Source organism: Staurois parvus, unplaced genomic scaffold, assembly GCF_062004578.1.
Source record: "Staurois parvus isolate SC_StPar_1 unplaced genomic scaffold, SC_StPar_1.0 ptg000449l, whole genome shotgun sequence".
In the NCBI taxonomy this organism is placed as follows: Eukaryota; Metazoa; Chordata; class Amphibia; order Anura; family Ranidae; genus Staurois; species Staurois parvus.
In genome coordinates this window covers 3,317,703-3,336,433 of record NW_028318245.1, presented here as the reverse complement: position 1 = coordinate 3,336,433, position 18,731 = coordinate 3,317,703, and the positions used below count along the sequence as shown (strand labels likewise).

The window sequence follows — 18,731 nt, the reverse complement described above, 5'->3', positions numbered from 1 at the left end:
TCAATATATATATATATATACACACACACTGCATGTTGAAATGTGTTTTTATTACACACTAGATCGAAAATATTTTTAAAAAATACATTTCAAATATACTGTATGTCTTTAAAAATACAAATCTACATTTTTGCCATATACTTGAAATGCTACAATTTCGGTCATATTCAACGTATTTCAAAATATATATTTCAATAAATAAATAGATATATACACTGTATATTGATCTATCATATATACTGCATGTTGAAATGTGTTTTTATTACAAACTATATGAAAAATGTTTTTTACAAATACATGTCAAATATACTGTATGTCTTTAAAAATACAAATCTATATTTTTGGAACGCATTTACAAATATATGTAAATCTATATGTTAAAATTACTTTTTATGTTAAAAAAATCTGAAGAATATATTAAAAAAAAAAAAAATATATATATATATATATATATATATATATATATATATATATATATATATTTAAAAATCAATTTTTTTTAAATATATCCTTCAGATTAGTTTTTTTTTTAACATATGAAAAAGCCATTTTAGCATATATTTTTACATATGTTTGTACATGCATTCCAAACATGTAGATATTTTTCATATAGTTTGTAATAAAAACACATTTCAACATGCAGTGTGTGTGTGTGTGTGTATATATGTATATATATATATATATATATATATATATATATATATATATATATTAGAGAGAGAAAGAGAGAGAGAGAGAGACGGTGTATATATCTATTTATTTAAATACATATTTTGAAATACGTTGAATATATACAAGTTGTAGCATTTCAAATATATGGCAAAAATGTAGATTTGTATTTTTAAAGACATACAGTATATTTGAAATGTATTTTTCAAAAAATATTTTCGATATAGTTTGTAATAAAAACACATTTCAACATGCAGTGTGTGTATATATATATATTGAATACGGCCAAAATTGTAGCATTTCAAATATATGGCAATATATTTGTGAAGAATATTTTTAAAATATATTTCAAATATATTTTTCTTCCATGTGGGCGAGGGAACCCCCTTCTTCAGGAATAAGGGGCAGGACACAGAATGATACATGGAGAAATAAAATAATCATTAAAATTATATTACAGCTGTGCTGGCATGCTTAATCCAGATTTCATGAGGGCCCCTAGTCTTCAGGTAGCTGTAGTCCAAGTGGGCTGGGACAATTTCGTATACTGATACAAAAAGGCATACAAAAAGAAAAATATAATTATCCTAGATTGTAAGCTCGAAAGAGCAGGGCCCTCAATCCCCTCATGTTTTGCATTGTATTGGTATTATTCTGTCACATGTTCTGTCCCCCTTTGTAATGTACAGCGCTGAGCGAACTATTGGCGCTTTATAAATACTGTATAATAATAATCAATATAAATAGAAATGCAGAGTTGAGTTGAAATGTTAAAAGATGAACTCCGTGTATTCTTGGTGTCGTTTTTGTATTTCTTCCAGATCTGCGCAGTAAGCTGGTGTGAAACTTCACTTCCTTTAATAAAGACCGCTCACTGTTGCTCTCTCCCTGTAGGCAGGGTGACTGGTCTTGCCTCCGCCCCCTTAGCTTCCTCAGGCAGGATGTAGTGGGTGGGGCTTGCTGGGTCCCTCCCCCAGCTCTGGCTACGTGCAGCATAGTGGTGATGGCACCTTTCCATCCGGTCCTGGGTGTCATCTATGCTAGACATGCCCCTGACATTGGCCGTGTCGATGATTGGGAAAATTACAGACATACTTAGATACTTGGCTTTGCAGCAATGACAAGAACCATCGCCTTGACAAGGGCGGGACTGATCACATGACACATCTGACATGCTCTTTAAGCCACTGATAATGAGGACCTCCATATCACTGATGAAGATAATGATGGAAATTATGGAGCCTTCCACTGTGAACATGAGGGGGTAAACCAAGAGATGGGAATATTCTGGGAGGAATTTGTAGTGGCTCCATGTACCCTCAGAATATCAGCTGACACACATGAAACTGGACCTTCTGGACTTGCTAAAAAAACACCAATGAATGACTCTATGAACTGAGCATACTGTAAACCAGGGTGTCACAAAGATTCCCCAGGGGTGCCGAAGCAAAATTACAGAAAGCACAGATCCCCCTTCCTAGCACAAATCTCCCCCTCGTAGCACAAACCCCCCCTCCTCCTAGCACAAATTCCCCCCTCCAAAATCTCCTCTCCTAGCACACATCCCCCTCATATCACAAATTACCCCTGCAAAATTTCCCCTCTAGCACACATTCTCCTCTTCTCCTAGCCCCCCTTTGCCATGATCACACTCTAAACCAGGGTTTTAAAACTGGGGTGTCACAAAGAGTCCCCAGGGGTGCTGCAGCAAAATTATAGAAAGCACAGATTCCCGTTCCTAGCACAAATCTCCCCCTCATAGCACAACACCCCCCCCTCCAAAATCTACCCTCATAGCACAAACCCCCCTCCTCCTAGAACAAATGCCCCCCTCCAAAATCTTCCCTCCTAGTACACCCCCCCCTCATATCACAAACCCCCCCCACTTCCAAAATATCCCCTCCTGCCACAAATTACCACTGCAAATTTTCCCCTCTAGCACAAATCCTCCTCTTCTCCTAACCGCCCCCCCCCCCCCCCTTTGCCATGATCACACTCTAAACCAGGGTGTTTCAACTGGGGTGCCGCGGTACCCTGGGGGGTCACGAAGAATCCCCAGGGGTGCCGCGGCAAAATTACAAAGTACATATCCCCCTTCCTAGCACAAATCTCCCCCTTGTAGCATAAACCCCCCTCCTCCAAAATCCCTCCTCCTAGCACAAATGCCCCCCTCGTAGCACAACCCCCCCTCCAAAATATCCCCTCCAGCCACAAATTACCCTTGCAAAATTTCCCCTCTAGCACAAATCCTCCTCTTTTCCTAACCCCCCCCCCCCCCCCCTTTGCCATGATCACACTCTAAACCAGGGTTTTTCAACTGGGGAGCCGCGGCACCCTGGGGTGTCACAAAGAGTCCCCAGGGGTGCCGCGGTAAAATGGCAAAAAAATACCCCCTTGTAGCACAAATCCCCCCTCCTCGCCCGCGTTCTACCATCCGATGACGTCAGCAGTCGCTAAAGAAAGGTCGGGCTGTGCTCACAGCTTTCTGTTTTGCCAGCAATAGTACGTATTGGAGCGGGGACCTGGAGATAGCCTGGAGGAGGAATGGGGTTTTGCTATGAGGGGGAGATTTGTGCTAGGAAGGGGGATTTTGGAGGAGGGGGGTTTGTGCTATGAGGGGGAGATCTGTGCTAGGAAGGGGGATTTTGGAGGAGGGGGGTTTGTGCTACAAGGGGGGGGGGGGGATTTGTGCTAGGAGGGGGGATTTTGGAGGAGGGGGGGTTTGTGCTACGAGGGGGAGATTTGTGCTAGGAGGGGAGATTTTGGAGGATTGGGGTTTGTGCTCTGAGGGGGGCATTTGGAGGAGGGGGCTTTCTGCTACGAGGGGGGCATTTGGAGGACAGGGCTTTGTGCTACAAGGGGGAGATTTGTGTTGGGAGGGGGATTTTGGAGGAGGGGAGTTTGTGCTACGAGGGGTATTTTTGAGAAGGGGGGGGGGGTTTGTGCTAGGAGAGGGGATTTTGGAGGTGGGGGGTTTGTGCTATGAGGGAGAGATATGTGCTGGGAGGAGGGATTTTGGAGGAGGGGGGTTTGTGCTACGAGGGGGAGATCTGTGCTAGGAGGGGGGATTTTGGAGGAGGGGGGTTTGTGCTACGAGGAGGAGATTTGTGCTAGGAGGGGGAATTTTGGAGGAGGGGGGTTTGTGCTACGAGGGGGAGATTTGTGCTGGGAGGGGAGATTTTGGAGGAAGGGGGTTTGTATTATGAGGGGGGAATTTGTGCTACGAGGGATTTTGGAGGGGGGGTTTGTGCTACGAGGGGGGCATTTGTGCTACAAGGGGGGATTTTGGAGGAGGGGGCTTTGTGCTACGAGGGGGAGATTTGTGTTAGGAAGGGGAATTTTGGAGGAGGCGAGATTTGTGCTAGGAAGGGGGATTTTGGAGGAGGGGAGATTTGTGCTAGGAAGGGGGATTTTGGAGGAGGGGAGATTTGTGCTAGGAGGAGGGATTTTGGGGGGGGGGTGCTACGAGGGGGGAATTTGTGCTACAAGGGGGGATTATGGAGAATTGGGGTTTGTGCTACGAGTGGGAGATTTGTGCTAGGAGGGGGGATTTTGGAGGATTGAGGTTTGTGCTATGAGGGGGGCATTTGGAGGAGGGGGGTTGGTGCTACGAGGGGGAGATTTGTGCTGGGAGGGGAGATTTTGGAGGAGGGGGGTTTGTATTACGAGGGGGGCATTTGTGCTACAAGGGATTTTGGAGGGGGGGTTTGTGCTACGAGTGGGGCATTTGTTCTACAAGGGGGGATTTTGGAGGATGGGCTTTGTGCTACGAGGGGGAGATTTGTGCTAGGAAGGGGGATTTTGGAGGAGGGGAGATTTGTGTAGGAAGGGGGATTTTGGAGGAGGGGAGATTTGTGCTAGGAGGAGGGATTTTGGAGGGGGGGGGTTGTGCTACGAGGGGAAGATTTGTGCTAGGAAGGGGGATTTTGGAGGAGGGGAGATTTGTGCTAGGAAGGGGGATTTTGGAGGAGGGGAGATTTGTGCTACGAAGGGGGATTTTGGAGGAGGGGAGATTTGTGCTACGAAAGGGGGATTTTGGAGGAGGGGAATTTGTGCTATGAGGGGGGAATTTGTGCTACAAGGGGGGATTTTGGAGGATTGGGGTTTGTGCTACAAGGGGGAGATTTGTGCTAGGAGGAGGGATTTTGGAGGAGGGGGGTTTGTGCTACGAGGGGGGATTTTGGAGGATTGGGGTTTGTGCTACGAGGGGGGAATTTGGAGGATTGGGGTTTGTGCTACGAGGGGCAGATTTGTGCTAGGAAGGGAGATTTTGGAGGATGTGGGTTTTTGCTACGAGGGGGGAATTTGTGCTACAAGGGGGGATTTTGGAGGGGGGGGGGAGTTGTGCTACGAGGGGGAGAATTGTGCTAGGAATGGGGATTTTGGAGGATTGTGGTTTGTGCTAGGAGGGGGGAATTTGTGCTACAAGGGGGATTTTGGGAGGGGGGGATTTGTGCTAGCTGAGGGGATGGGGGGGATTTAGAACCTACTGATCGCTTAACTCTGCCTTTCAAAACTACATTTTAGGGCTTTTTCACACCGGGTGCAGTGCGGTAACACACATTTTTCTGCACCACACAAAAATGTGTTGCCTTTTGCATTTGCACGCAGGCACCAATAATTCTTAAGGGAACCCCCACACATCCACCAAATAAATTCATGTTTTCACCCGCTAAGATGCACGGTACTGCAGTATGATATTTTGGTGGTGCTCAATTTAAAAGCCATGTCAGCACTTTTTTTTGCATGTTTCACTAGTATAGAGCAGACTAATCAAAAACGTGGGAACACGCAAAACAAAAAACGCTCACACTCACACGCACTGCCTTGTGAACGAGCCCTCAGACTGCTGTGCCTCGGGATTGTGCGCAATTCTAAATCAGGATGCTGGTATGGGGTATGGCGGTGCTCAGGACGTTGGTATGGGGTACGGCGGTGCTCAGGACGTTGGTATGGGGTATGGAGGTGATCAGGACGCTGGTATGGGGTATGGAGGTGATCAGGACGCTGGTATGGGGTATGGCGGTGATCAGGACGCTGGAATGGGGTATGGCGGTGATCAGGACGCTGGTATGGGGTATGGAGGTGATCAGGACGCTGGTATGGGGTATGGAGGTGATCAGGACGCTGGTATGGGGTATGGAGGTGATCAGGACGTTGGTATGGGGTATGGTGGTGATCAGGGTGCTGGTATGGGGTTGATCAGGACGCTGGTATAGGGTATGGCGGTGATCAGGACGCTGGTATGGGGTATGGTGGTGATCAGGGTGCTGGTATGGAGGTGATCAGGAGGCTGGTATGGGGTATGGCAGTAATCAGGAGGCTGGTATGGAGGTGATCAGGAGGCTGGTATGGGGTATGGCGGTAATCAGGAGGCTGGTATGGGGTATGGAGGTGATCAGGATGCTGGTATGGGGTATGGGGTTGATCAGGACGCTGGTATAGGGTATGGAGGTGATCAGGACGCTGTTATGGGGTATGGCAGTGATCAGGACGCTGGTATGGGGTATGGCAGTGATCAGGAGGCTGGTATGGGGTATGGAGGTGATCAGGACGCTGGTATGGGGTATGGCGGTGATCAGGACGCTGGTATGGGGTATGGCGGTGATCAGGACGCTGGTATGGGGTATGGCGGTGATCAGGACGCTGGTATGGGGTATGGCGGTGATCAGGACGCTGGTATGGGGTATGGAGGTGATCAGGCCGCTGTTATGGGGTATGGAGGTGATCAGGACGCTGGTATGGGGTATGGCGGTGATCAGGACGTTGGTATGGGGTATGGCAGTGATCAGGACGATGGTATGGGGTATGGCGGTCATCAGGACGCTGGTATGGCGGTCATCAGGACGCTGGTATGGGGGTGATCAGGATGCTGGTATGGGGTATGGCGGTGATCAGGACGCTGGTATGTGGTATGGCGTTGATCAGGACACTGGTATGGGGTTGATCAGGACGCTGGTATGGGGTATGGTGGTGATCAGGACCCTGGTATGGGGTATGGCGGTGATCAGGACGCTGGTATGGGGTATGGTGGTGATCAGGACGCTGGTATGGTGGTGATCAGGACGCTGGTATGGTGGTGATCAGGACGCTGGTATGGCGGTGATCAGGACGCTGGTATGGGGTATGGCGGTGATCAGGACGCTGGAATGGGGTATGGCGGTGATCAGGACGCTGGAATGGGGTATGGTGGTGATCAGGGTGCTGGTATGGAGGTGATCAGGAGGCTGGTATGGGGTATGGAGGTGATCAGGACGCTGGTATGGGGTAAGGAGGTGATCAGGATGCTGGTATGGGGCATGGAGGTGATCAGGATGCTGGTATGGGGTATGGAGGTGATCAGGATGCTGGTATGGGGTATGGAGGTGATCAGGATGCTGGTATGGGGTATGGCGGTGATCAGGACTCTGGTATGGGGTATGGCGGTGATCAGGAAGCTGGTATGGGGTATGGAGGTGATCAGGAAGCTGGTATGGGGTATGGAGGTGATCAGGGTGCTGGTATGGGGTATGGCGATGATCAGGACTCTGGTATGGGGTATGGCGGTGATCAGGACTCTGGTATGGGGTATGGCGGTGATCAGGACTCTGGTATGGGGTATGGCGGTGATCAGGACTCTGGTATAGGGTATGGCGGTGATCAGGACGCTGGTATTGAGGTGATCAGGGTGCTGGTATGGAGGTGATTAGGATGCTGGTATGGGGTATGGAGGTGATCAGGACTCTGGTATGGGGTATGGAGGTGATCAGGACTCTGGTATGGGGTATGGAGGTGATCAGGACTCTGGTATGGGGTATGGAGGTGATCAGGACTCTGGTATGGGGTATAGAGGTGATTAGGATGCTGGTATGGGGTATGGTGGTGATCAGGACTCTGGTATAGGGTATGGAGGTGATCAGGATGCCAGTATGGGGTATGGCGGTGTTCAGGACGCTGGTATGGGGTATGGAGGTGATTAGGATGCTGGTATGGGGTATGGAGGTGATCAGGACTCTGGTATGGGGTATGGAGGTGATCAGGATGCTGGTATGGAGTATGGCGGTGTTCAGGACTCTGGTGTGGGGTATGGAGGTGATCAGGACACTGGTATGGAGGTGATCAAGACGCTGGTATGGGGTATGAGGTATGGCGGTGATCAGAATGCTGGTATGGGGCATGAGTGGACGGTCATCCACCTGTCAGTTGTCCAGGTTCCGCGGTACAAGCCGGACTGGTATCCGTGTTTAGGGGTTGGAGAGAAGTAAACCCACCTTGGGCGAAGTGTTTCGACTATAGGGCTTTCTTGTTAATTTTCACAAGTTAAAAAAAATTGTAAAAAAACAAACTTGAATCTAAAATAAAATAATGAAAACAAGTCTCACCAAGAGTAGTGAAGTTCAGAGATGTATTGTTAACCATGATCACTGTTGTCCATGTATGACCACATCCAAGCTGAACACAACCCTTGGTGTCCTTTCCCTCGGTCTACCTACACTTCAGACCTGGTGGTCTTGGAGGCCTGCCCCTGAGTTCTGAGCACCAGAGAGGGGTTCCTGTAACCTCCGGCTTGAAGGTGGGCGCCATCTGTGTGAGACTGAGATCGAGTATTACTAAGAATTCGATTCCCATAGGTGTACAATTATCACACCACACCCCCAACACTTCAGCACATCCTTGCCATGCTCCCAGTAGGCCAACGTCGACCCACCAAAGCTTGTTAGCCCGTGTGACCTCTCTGGTGTACCGCAAGTGTAGTCCTGTTACTGAAACATTTCCCGCACACTGAGCATGGATAAGCCCGCTCACCCGTGTGAGTCCTTTGGTGTTTAACAAAGTGTCCTTTCTGAGTGAAACGTTTTCCACACTCTGAACACGAATAAGGACGTTCGCCTGTGTGACTTCTCTGGTGCTTCCGAAGATTTTCTTTCTGAATGAAACATTTCCCGCACTCTGAACACGAATAAGGGCGTTCGCCTGTGTGACATCTCTGGTGCTTTAAAAGCTTTTGTTTGGTGGTGAAACATTTCTCACATGCCGCACATGAATGAGGACGTTCGCCCGTGTGACTCCTCTGGTGTTTAAGGAGGTTTCCTTTTTGGGTGAAACTTTTCCCGCATTCCGAACACGAATAGGGGCGCTCCCCCGTGTGACAGCTCTGGTGTTTAACAAGGTTCCATTTCTGAATGAAACACTTCCCGCACTCCGAACACAAATAAGGACGCTCACCCGTGTGACTCCTCTGGTGTTTCAGGAGGTTTCCTTTTTGGGTGAAACTTTTCCCGCACTCCGAACACGAATAGGGGCGCTCCCCCGTGTGACTTCTCTGGTGTTTAACAAGGTTCCATTTCTGAATGAAACACTTCCCGCACTCCGAACACAAATAAGGACGCTCCCCTGTGTGAATCATCTGGTGTTTCAGGAGGTGTCCTTTATCATTGAAACCTTTTCCGCACTCGGAGCACGAATAAGGGCGCTCCCCCGTGTGACTTCGCTCGTGTTTAAGAAGGCTTACCTTGTGGATGAAACATTTCCCGCACTCTGAACACGAGTAAGGTCGCTCTCCTGTGTGACTTTGCTGGTGCTTGAAAAGGTTTCCTTTCTGATAGAAACTTTTCCCGCACTCCGAGCATGTATGTTCATCCGTGGGACGTTTCTCAGGTCTAAGAGGTGCTCTGTTTTCTGTGAATGATTTCCCGCACATTGAACCAGACAAGGAGCTCTCTTCTGTGCGAACTTCGTGGATTAAAGAAGATCCCTTGGGATGAGACGGATCTGTTGGTGGATCTGTATGGTGAGATCCCAGATGGAAATCTCGGGCATGCGATTTGTGAAACGATTCCTCGGGATTCCAGGGATCCGTTGATCGCCCCAATCGGTAAGGTCTGCGACGTATATGTTGAATGAAGGGAGAATATTGGACAGTGTCCCGATTGTCCTCATTATATTCTGAATTGAAAAGAATTCCTCCCTCTGAAATATTCCCGAAAAATCGTCCGTCTGTTGGAAAATCAAATTAAACGAAAAGTTAGAAGGATTCTTCATGCCATAAATCAACTGCTTCATGACCGCCCTATAGAAGAAGTATTGCTACAGGGCGGCAGGGCTGCGCAAAATCACACATAGACATGTGATTTTGTATTTCTGGGTAGGGGGCGCTCATGTGCTCCCTCCCCCTCCGCTATTGGCTCCTCCAGATGTCAATCACCAGGTTCCAGAGGCTGATTCTCAGCGGGGACTCAGTGATCGTTGGCGGAGCTGACAGGGGAGAGGTCTGTATGTAAACAAACAAAGGAGAGGTCTGTATGTAAACAAACAGCGGAGAGGTCTGTATGGTGTCACTGGGGATGTCAGTGACAGTTAGTTAGTTCCCCCCCTCCCGTGTCAGAATGCCCGCCGCAGTCCCGCTATAAGTCGCTGATCGCCGCCATCACTAGTATAAAAACAAATAAAAATTCCAATATCTATACCGCCATTTGTAAACGCTATAACTGTCACGTAAACTAATTAATTTACACATATTGGGATTTTTTTTGGTGAAGACACGGAGCAGAAGACATTTTGGCCGAAATTTATGACGAAATTAGATTTTTTAAATTATTTTACTGGACGTGTTTAGTAGCAAAAAGTCATAAATACTGTCTTTTATTTTCAAAACTGTTGGTCTTTTTTTGTTTATAGCACAAAAAAATTAAAAAATGACAGGCGATCAATTACCACCGAAAGAAATCTCAATTGGTGCGAGAAAAAAGGACGTCGATTTCATTTGGGTGAGGAGTTACATGACCGTGCAACTGTCAGGGAATCAAATAGGCACAGATTTAGAACATGACGTTATACTGAGGAATGGAGATGGACCTTTCATATGGTGTCCAGTATCTCCTCCTCATTTGTTGGGAACATGATGTTATATTGAGGAATGGAGATGGACCTTCCATATGGTGTCCAGTATCTCCTCCTCATTTGTTGGGAACATGACGTTATATTGAAGAACTGAGATGGACCTTTCATATGGTGTCCAGTATCTCCTCCTCATTTGTTGGGAACATGACGTTATATTGAAGAATGGAGATGGACCTTCCATATGGTGTCCAGTATCTCCTCATTTGTTGGGAACATGACGTTATATTGAGGAATGGAGATGGACCTTCCATATGGTGTCCAGTATCTCCTCCTCATTTGTTGGGAACATGACGTCATATGGAGGAATGGAGATGGACCTTTCATATGGTGTCCAGTATCTCCTCCTCATTTGTTGGGAACATGACGTTATATTGAGGAACGGAGATGGACCTTTCATATGGTGTCCAGTATCTCCTCCTCATTTGTTGGGAACGTGACGTTATATTGAGGAATGGAGATAGACCTTCCATATGGTGTCCAGTATCTCCTCCTCATTTGCTGTAAACACTGGATAGTGTTGTAAACACAAGGATTATATTCCTATAAGTAGGACATTTTTTTTTTTGCATGGGTCTTTTTTTCCCTAACTCGTGTCACAGTATAATTGTATACATAATCACAGAAGCAAAATGAAAATGTAAACTATTTTTTAATTTAGCTTTTATGACTTACTCATGTCCATATGTAGAGAAGATTTCTCCGGTTTACTTTCCATAATCATCTCCCCCTCCTCCATAGACTGCTGATCTCCACTCACCAACGTCTCTTCTTCTTCCTCTTTAATCTCAACTTTGATGGCTTTCAGTTCTTCTTCCTAAACCCCAAAGATGATAAATTGTTAAATATGATATGATAATTAACATTTCTAAATAGTAACTTCCAATAATAAGTAGTTACACGGAAAAATTTTATCTCCATAGTTTAGAATACTTTTTGAGTTTTTTCCTCCCAGTGCCGTCTACCTGATCATGGTATATGTATATGTGATCATCCTGTTTGGAATCCCGGGAATACACGGGACCATCCTCCTCCATAGACTGCTGATTAACCCCCACCAATATCTCTTCTTCCTCAACTTTCAGATCTTCATTCTAAACCCCAAAGATGATAGGATACACATGTAAAAAGGAACAAGAGGATACATAATCTAATATCATCTTATATACTAAAACTCATTTTAGGTCTACATGCTCAATATCCTGTACCTGGTCATGATTTGTATATTTATAAACTTCCTTTGTGGAACCCCAGGAACAGAGAGGACTGATCTCCTCCATAGACTGCTGATCTCCCCTCACCAACGTCTCTTCTTCTTCGTCTTTAATCTCAACTTTGATGTCCTTTAGTTTCTCACCCTAAACTCCAATGATGACAGAATACATTTTTTAAAAAGGAACAAGAGGTTAGCTAGAAGAACGTCATCTCATAGCTTAAAATATATTTTTAGGTCTTCATGCTCAGTCCCACCTACCTGATGATGGTGAGGGATGGTGTGACCTTCCTGTGTGGAATCCCGGTAATACAGAGGATGGGGACATCTCTCTGGTGGGTTCCCATGACTGGATTCATCTGTAGGAAACACACACACTGACTGAATCCATTGTTTCTATGTGTTTATCAGATGATGGGGGATCTAGGTGGACCCTCCGTACTGCTCTCTCCTTTACAATAAAGTCTCCTCTTACCCGGTGATGTGAGGGGCGGCTGATTGTCCATCATGACGTCCTTGTAGAGGTCCTTGTGTCCTTCTAAATACTCCCACTCCTCCATGGAGAAATAGACAGTGACATCCTGACACCTTATAGGAACCTGACACACACAATGATACAGTCACCATCCAGACACATCCCTTGTCTGTTACTGGAGAATGTCCCAGAATTCCCGGCACCGCTCACCTCTCCTGTCAGCAAATCAATGATCTTCTGGGTGACTTCTAGAACCTTCTTGGCACTGGTTCCCTCTGTTGTCAGGCAGTGAGGTAGAGGCCCTGAGATGGTTTATGTCCTGTGAAGATGGCTGGTGGGTAGTAAAGGCTCACCAGAAGTTTTCTTCACGACTTTATAATCCTGTGTATAGAGAGAAAGTAACAATTGTTACTACAGACTTCCCTAAAATCCTCCTCACCTCTCCAGTCAGGTCTGTGTTTTATTAATAGAGATGAGAGTGATGTCATGTGACCTCTCAGAATCCTCCTCACCTCTCCGGTCAGGTCTGTTTTATTAATAGAGATGAGTGATGTCATGTGACCTCCCAGAATCCTCCTCACCTCTCCGGTCAGGTCTGTGTTTTATTAATAGAGATGAGAGTGATGTCATGTGACTTCCCAGAATCCTCCTCACCTCCTCCTGATCTATACAGGACTCTCCTCTCTGTAGACGGATAATAAACTGAGAATTATCTGGACTGGGAAGAATAATGTTCCTCCAGAGTTCAGACACCTTAAACTGTTTCTCGTAATACACTACAGGACTAACTAAAAGAAATCTTAGGACTCTTTTTAAAGCAAAGTTCTCTAACTAACCCATATATCTTAGATTTGAACTAACCGAGTCATATGTCGAAGATTTCATCAGTTGGTGTCCCACTTGAGAAGACTTCCTTCACCTTCCTATCCAGCTGACTTAAGGAAACTTAGCAATCAATAAGTTTCTCCATTTCCTCCCCCTACATCTAAAAGTCCTTGTAGAGGTCCTTGTGTCCTAAATACTCCCACTCCTCCATGGAGAAATAGACAGTGACATCCTGACACCTTATAGGAACCTGACACACACAATGATACAGTCACCATCCAGACACATCCCTTGTCTGTTACTGGAGAATGTCCCAGAATGCACCGCTCACCTCTCCTGCCAGCAGATCAATGATCTTCTGGGTGACTTCTAGAACCTTCTTGGCACTGGTTCCCTCTGTTGTCAGGCAGTGAGGTGAAGGCACTGTGATGGTTTATGTACTGTGAAGAAGGCTGGTGGGTGGTAAAGGCTCACCAGAAGTTTTCTTCACGACTTTATAATCCTGTGTACAGAGAGAAAGTAACAATTGTTACTACAGACTTCCCAGAATCCTCCTCACCTCTCCAGTCAGGTCTGTGTTTTATTAATAGAGAGGAGAGTGATGTCATGTGACCTCCCAGAATCCTCCGCACCTCTCATGATTTATAGAGGACTCTCCTCTCTTTAGACGTATAATAAATTGAGAATCTCGTAATGGAATACATTTCTGCACAGTTCCGAGCACTGTTATTTTTGGTTTGGATTGAATGGAAAGAGTTAGAACTTCTTTTAAGGTATTGTTCTTGTCACATTAATGAGGTATGGGTAGAAATCACCCTTTTTCTTGCTAAAAGTTGCTTTTGTCTGTAGGGTTAGCAACAAAAATAGTATCTATTATTCATACATTATAACATAAGAGACTCTAGATAGACAGTTGGATCAATGGTTCTATATTTAGGACGTATCCGGTCTATAAACCAGAGGCTCTGGATGAACGGTTGGATAAATGGTTCTATATTTAGGACGTATCTGGTCTATAAACCAGAGGCTCCGGATGGACGGTTGGATAAATGGTTCTATATTTAGGACGTATCCGGTCTATAAACCAGAGGCTCTGGATGAACGGTTGGATAAATGGTTCTATATTTAGGACGTATCCGGTCTATAAACCAGAGGCTCTGGATGAACGGTTGGATAAATGGTTCTATATTTAGGACGTATCTGGTCTATAAACCAGAGGCTCCGGATGGACGGTTGGATAAATGGTTCTATATTTAGGATGTATCCCGTCTATAAACCAGAGGCTCCGGATGGACGGTTGGATAAATGGCTCTATATTTAGGATGTATCCGGTTTATAAACCATACAAGACATCACGGTGACGATGGAGGAAGAGGATGGACATGACAGGGGGGTTACAGGGTGTGAATAGAAAATAAATCCTTATTACCTCCTCTGCTGCCAGTTCCAGCAATACTTCCTCTTTTTTTTTCTCTTACCACCTCTGACCCGGAACTTCCTTTGGTATTACATCACTTCCTCTCTGTGGGGTTCATTGCCAATAAGTGAAATCCCCACCATGTGGAGAATATAAATACCTCAACCTGTCTTGCCACCACTGTACTTCAACGTCTTCCTCATAGTGGTCTTCATTGTCGTTATATGAATGATATCCCCACAAAAAAACAAAGTATTCCACAAAATAATGAAATGCCATAATTTTAGTAAAAATATGTTATTTATAGCGATTTTCTATTTTTAATAGTTTCCTCTCCATGCTAGATTCACCATTCAAGGAGTTGTATATTCCAATCATATCCCCTCTGAATGGTCTCTTCTCCAAGGAGGATACGTTCCATGGTTGTAGTCGTTCCTCATAACGGAGGTCCTTCAGCTCCATTATTGGCTTTCCTGGCCCACCTTACGTCAGCACACAATGGGTTAACGTTCCACCCTCCAAAAGCTAGAATAAAAGACCATTCACCCCAACCCTGCACGGCTCCCGGTGTTGTTCTTTTTTTGGTTCTTCAAGATAGCCAATTGGACTTCCTGTATAACCTTCCTGCACCATTAAAACCTAGATGTTCAGGCAGCAGCATCCACAAAATTCGGGACATCTGGGGTCTCAGCAGCCTTACCAAACAATGAATTCAAGTTAATTTTGCGTGCAGCATATCTTTTTTGGATGGGTGTTCCTTTTCTCGCCTGTTCATTGCTAGTTCATTCCTATTGTATGCCGACATGAGATGGGCCAGAAAGACAGCAAAATTGTTATCCATACTTCCCGTAATTTTCCTTTCCTGGCCTATCCTCACATTAGCACAACTCTCCCCTCCTTGGTGGCCTGCAGCTGTCTAGTTATGGAACACTGAGAGCCTGGGGGGGGGTCTTTTATTCTAGCTCTTGGAGGTGGTCCTGGGGTTTAACCCATTGTGTGCTAACGTGAGATGGGCCAGGAAGACGGCAAAATTGTTATCCATACTTACCGTAATTTTCCTCTCCTGGCCTATCCTCATATTAGCACAACTCTCCCCTTGGTGGCCTGTCGATATCTAGTTATGGAACACCAAGAGCCTGGGGGGGGGGGGGGGGGGGTTTAGTGTCTTCTATTCTAGCTCTCGGAAGTGGTCCTGGGGTTTTTACCCATTGTGTGCTGACGTGAGGTGGGCCAGGAAGATGGCAAAATTGTTATCCATGCTAACCGTAATTTTCCTTTCCTGGCCTATCCTCACATTAGCACAACTCTCCCCTCCTTGGTGGCCTGTAGCTGTCTAGTTATGGAACACAGAGAGCCTGGGGGGGGAGTGTCTTTTATTATATCTATTGGAGGTTGTCCCGGGGTTTAACCCATTGTGTGCTGACATGAGATGGGCCAGGTACACTGAAAAATTGTTATCCATACTTACCGTAATTTTGCTTTCCTGGCCTATCCTCATATTAGCACAACTCTCCCCTCCCTGGTGGCCTGTCGCTATCTAGTTATGGAACACTGAGAGCCTGGGGGGGGGGGGGGTCTTTTATTCTAGCTTTTGGAGGGTGGAAGGTTAACCCATTGTGTGCTGATGTGAGGTGGGCCAAGAAATGGGGCTGAAGAACCACAGTTTTGAGGAACGACTACAAGCATGAAACTTATCCTCCCTGGAGAAGAGACGATTCAAAGGGGAGATGATTGGAATATACAAATCCTTTAATGGTAACTCAAGCATTGGGGGGGGGGGGGGAGAAGTGTCTTTTATTCTAGCTATTGGAGGTGGTCCCGGGGTTTAACCCATTGTCTGCTGACGTGAGAACAGGCCAGAAAGGAAAAATTACGGTAAGTATGGATAACAATTTTCTGTATTGTTGCCCTTCTCTGGACTTTCTCCAATTAAAGCACGTCCTTCCTGAGGATTGGTGACCAGACTGGACGGCATAGTCAAGATGCGGCCAAACAAGAATATTGTAAAGTAGTAGAATTGTAGTTTTATCTCTGGAGTAAAACATCCTTTTTAATGGATGCCAATAGTCTGTTGGCCTTGCTTGCTGCAGCTTGGCATTGCATGCTATTGCAGAGTCTACGAGGACCTCCAGATCCTTTTCCGTTGTAAATCTCCCTGGAGGTTCTCCCCCTAGCGAGTAACTTGCATTCATATTTTTAGCTATTTTCGTTACGGTTTTGGGGTGGTTTTCGATATGTGCAAAAAGAGACCTCACAAATACTTACATATAATAAAAGTAATGATAGATATAGATAACAAATGTCACGTACCTGTATGAAGAGCCAGTGATGTTAAAGATGACCTCCCATCTGAGCACCCCTGGAAGATGGGACAGGGGCTACTAGGTCAATGGAAGGGCACAGGTGCCAGAAGGTTGGAACTGAAGACCTGAATTTGGGAGCGCTGGTGTCAAGTGCAGAACAAGGTACAGAATTATTAGGTGAAATCTTGGTCAAGAGCCAAGGCCGAGGTTGGTGACAACGTATATAATCATTAGGCAAAATCTCGGTCAAGAGCCCAGGCCGAGGTTGGTAACAACGTATATAATCATTAGGCAAAATCTCGGTCAAGAGCCCAGGCCGAGGTTGGTAACAACGTATATAATCATTAGGCAAAATCTCGGTCAAGAGCCCAGGCCGAGGTTGGTAACAAGGTACAGAATCATCAGGTGAAATCTTGGTCAAGAGCCCAGGCCGAGGTTGGTAACAAGGTACAGAATCATTAGGCAAAATCTTGGCCAAGAGCCAAGGCCGAGGTTGGTAACAAGGTAGGCAGCAAACATATCCACTGCCACATTTGGAACTTTTTTTGGGGGGGGTTTTGACAGGTACCAGCTCCCACTTCTGGTCAGATGAGCAATGGTGATCTGAGCCAGAAGTTTCCCCCCATCCTTCCCCTGCAGCCTTCTGGACACATCACAGTGCAGCACGCTTTGCACACATGCAGTAGGAAGCCGGATGTGGAGCTGCAAGGCTTCACTGCCGGTTTCCCTTATTTAGGATGCTAATTCCTGCACCTGAAGCCAATTGAAGAATCAACTCAGGTGAGGACATCGCTGGGTCCTTGCACACGTAAATGTCCTCATATTAAAAGTCAGCAAAAAATTACAATTTGATAGACACCAAATATGATATGGATCTTATACATATGTTCCTTAGGAGATGTAAGGAGTCTCAAATCACCCTCTACACCTTGTAGGGTAGGCATGTTTGGTACCTACCTCCTTGTTATATTCTTGTACATTAATGCAACTACATGCTATAAATGTAGCTAACTATAGCAAGAATCATGGAGTTTGTGCAGAGCTTGGCTCTGACAAGCAATATGAGTAAGATCCTTCACACTGACCACCAATGTAAGGGGGCAAGTCTTCAAACTGACTGCCAAAGTAAGGGACATTCTGCCCACTGACCCCCAATGTAAGGGACATTCTGCTCACTGATCCCAAATGTAAGGGACATTCTTCCTATTGACCACCACTGTAAGGGACATTCTTCCCACTGATCACCAATGTAAGGGACATTCTTCCCACTGACTACCAATGTAAGGGGCATTCTTCCCACTGATCACCAATGTAAGGAATATTCTTCCCACTGACCACCAATGTAAGGGACATTCTTCCCACTGATCACCAATGTAAGGGACATTCTTCCCACTGATCGCCAATGTAAGGGACATTCTTCCCACTGACCACCAATGTAAGGGACATTCTTCCCACTGAACCCCAATGTAAGGGACTTTCTTCCCACTGACCACCAATGTAAGGGGCATTCTTCCAACTGACCACCAATATAAGGAGATATTCTTCCCATAGGCCACCCATGTAAGGGAACATTCCTCCCATTGATAATCAATGTAAAGGGCATTCCGCCCACTGGCCACCAATATAAGGGGACATTCTTTTCAATGGTCAATCATGTAAAGGGACATCCATCCAACTGACCACCAATGTAAGGGACATCCTTCCAACTGCCCATCATAGTAAGGAACATCCTTCCAACTGACCATCATAATAAGGGAATATTCTTCTCACTGGCCACCAATGTAAGGGACATTCTTCCTACTGACCACCAATGTAAGGGACATTCTTCCCACTGATCACCAATGTAAGGGACATTCTTCCCACTGACCACCAATGTAAGGGACATTCTTCCCACTGACCCCCAATGTAAGGGGACATCCTTACAACTGACCAGCATAGTAAGGGGATATTCTT

The 18,731-nt window shown here is 45.9% G+C and overlaps 2 protein-coding genes across 2 annotated transcripts in view; one reads left to right on the top strand and one right to left on the bottom strand.

Moving 5' to 3' along the window:
- The window catches only part of LOC149453334 (uncharacterized), a 320,806-nt gene that overhangs the window by 174,362 nt on the left and 127,713 nt on the right, over nucleotides 1-18,731 (top strand). The gene's annotated exons all lie outside the window — the stretch shown is intronic.
- Nucleotides 1-18,731, bottom strand: part of LOC149453340 (uncharacterized) — a 66,497-nt gene that overhangs the window by 8,050 nt on the left and 39,716 nt on the right. The window contains exons 3-8 of the mRNA XM_089688568.1: nucleotides 12,234-12,357; nucleotides 12,020-12,117; nucleotides 11,754-11,903; nucleotides 11,511-11,639; nucleotides 11,221-11,362; nucleotides 8,480-9,645 (exon numbers count right to left, since the gene is read on the bottom strand). Of these exons, the coding sequence (XP_089544694.1) occupies nucleotides 8,480-9,645; nucleotides 11,221-11,362; nucleotides 11,511-11,639; nucleotides 11,754-11,903; nucleotides 12,020-12,117; nucleotides 12,234-12,357 (1,809 nt within the window). The remainder of the gene's footprint in view (nucleotides 1-8,479; nucleotides 9,646-11,220; nucleotides 11,363-11,510; nucleotides 11,640-11,753; nucleotides 11,904-12,019; nucleotides 12,118-12,233; nucleotides 12,358-18,731) is intronic.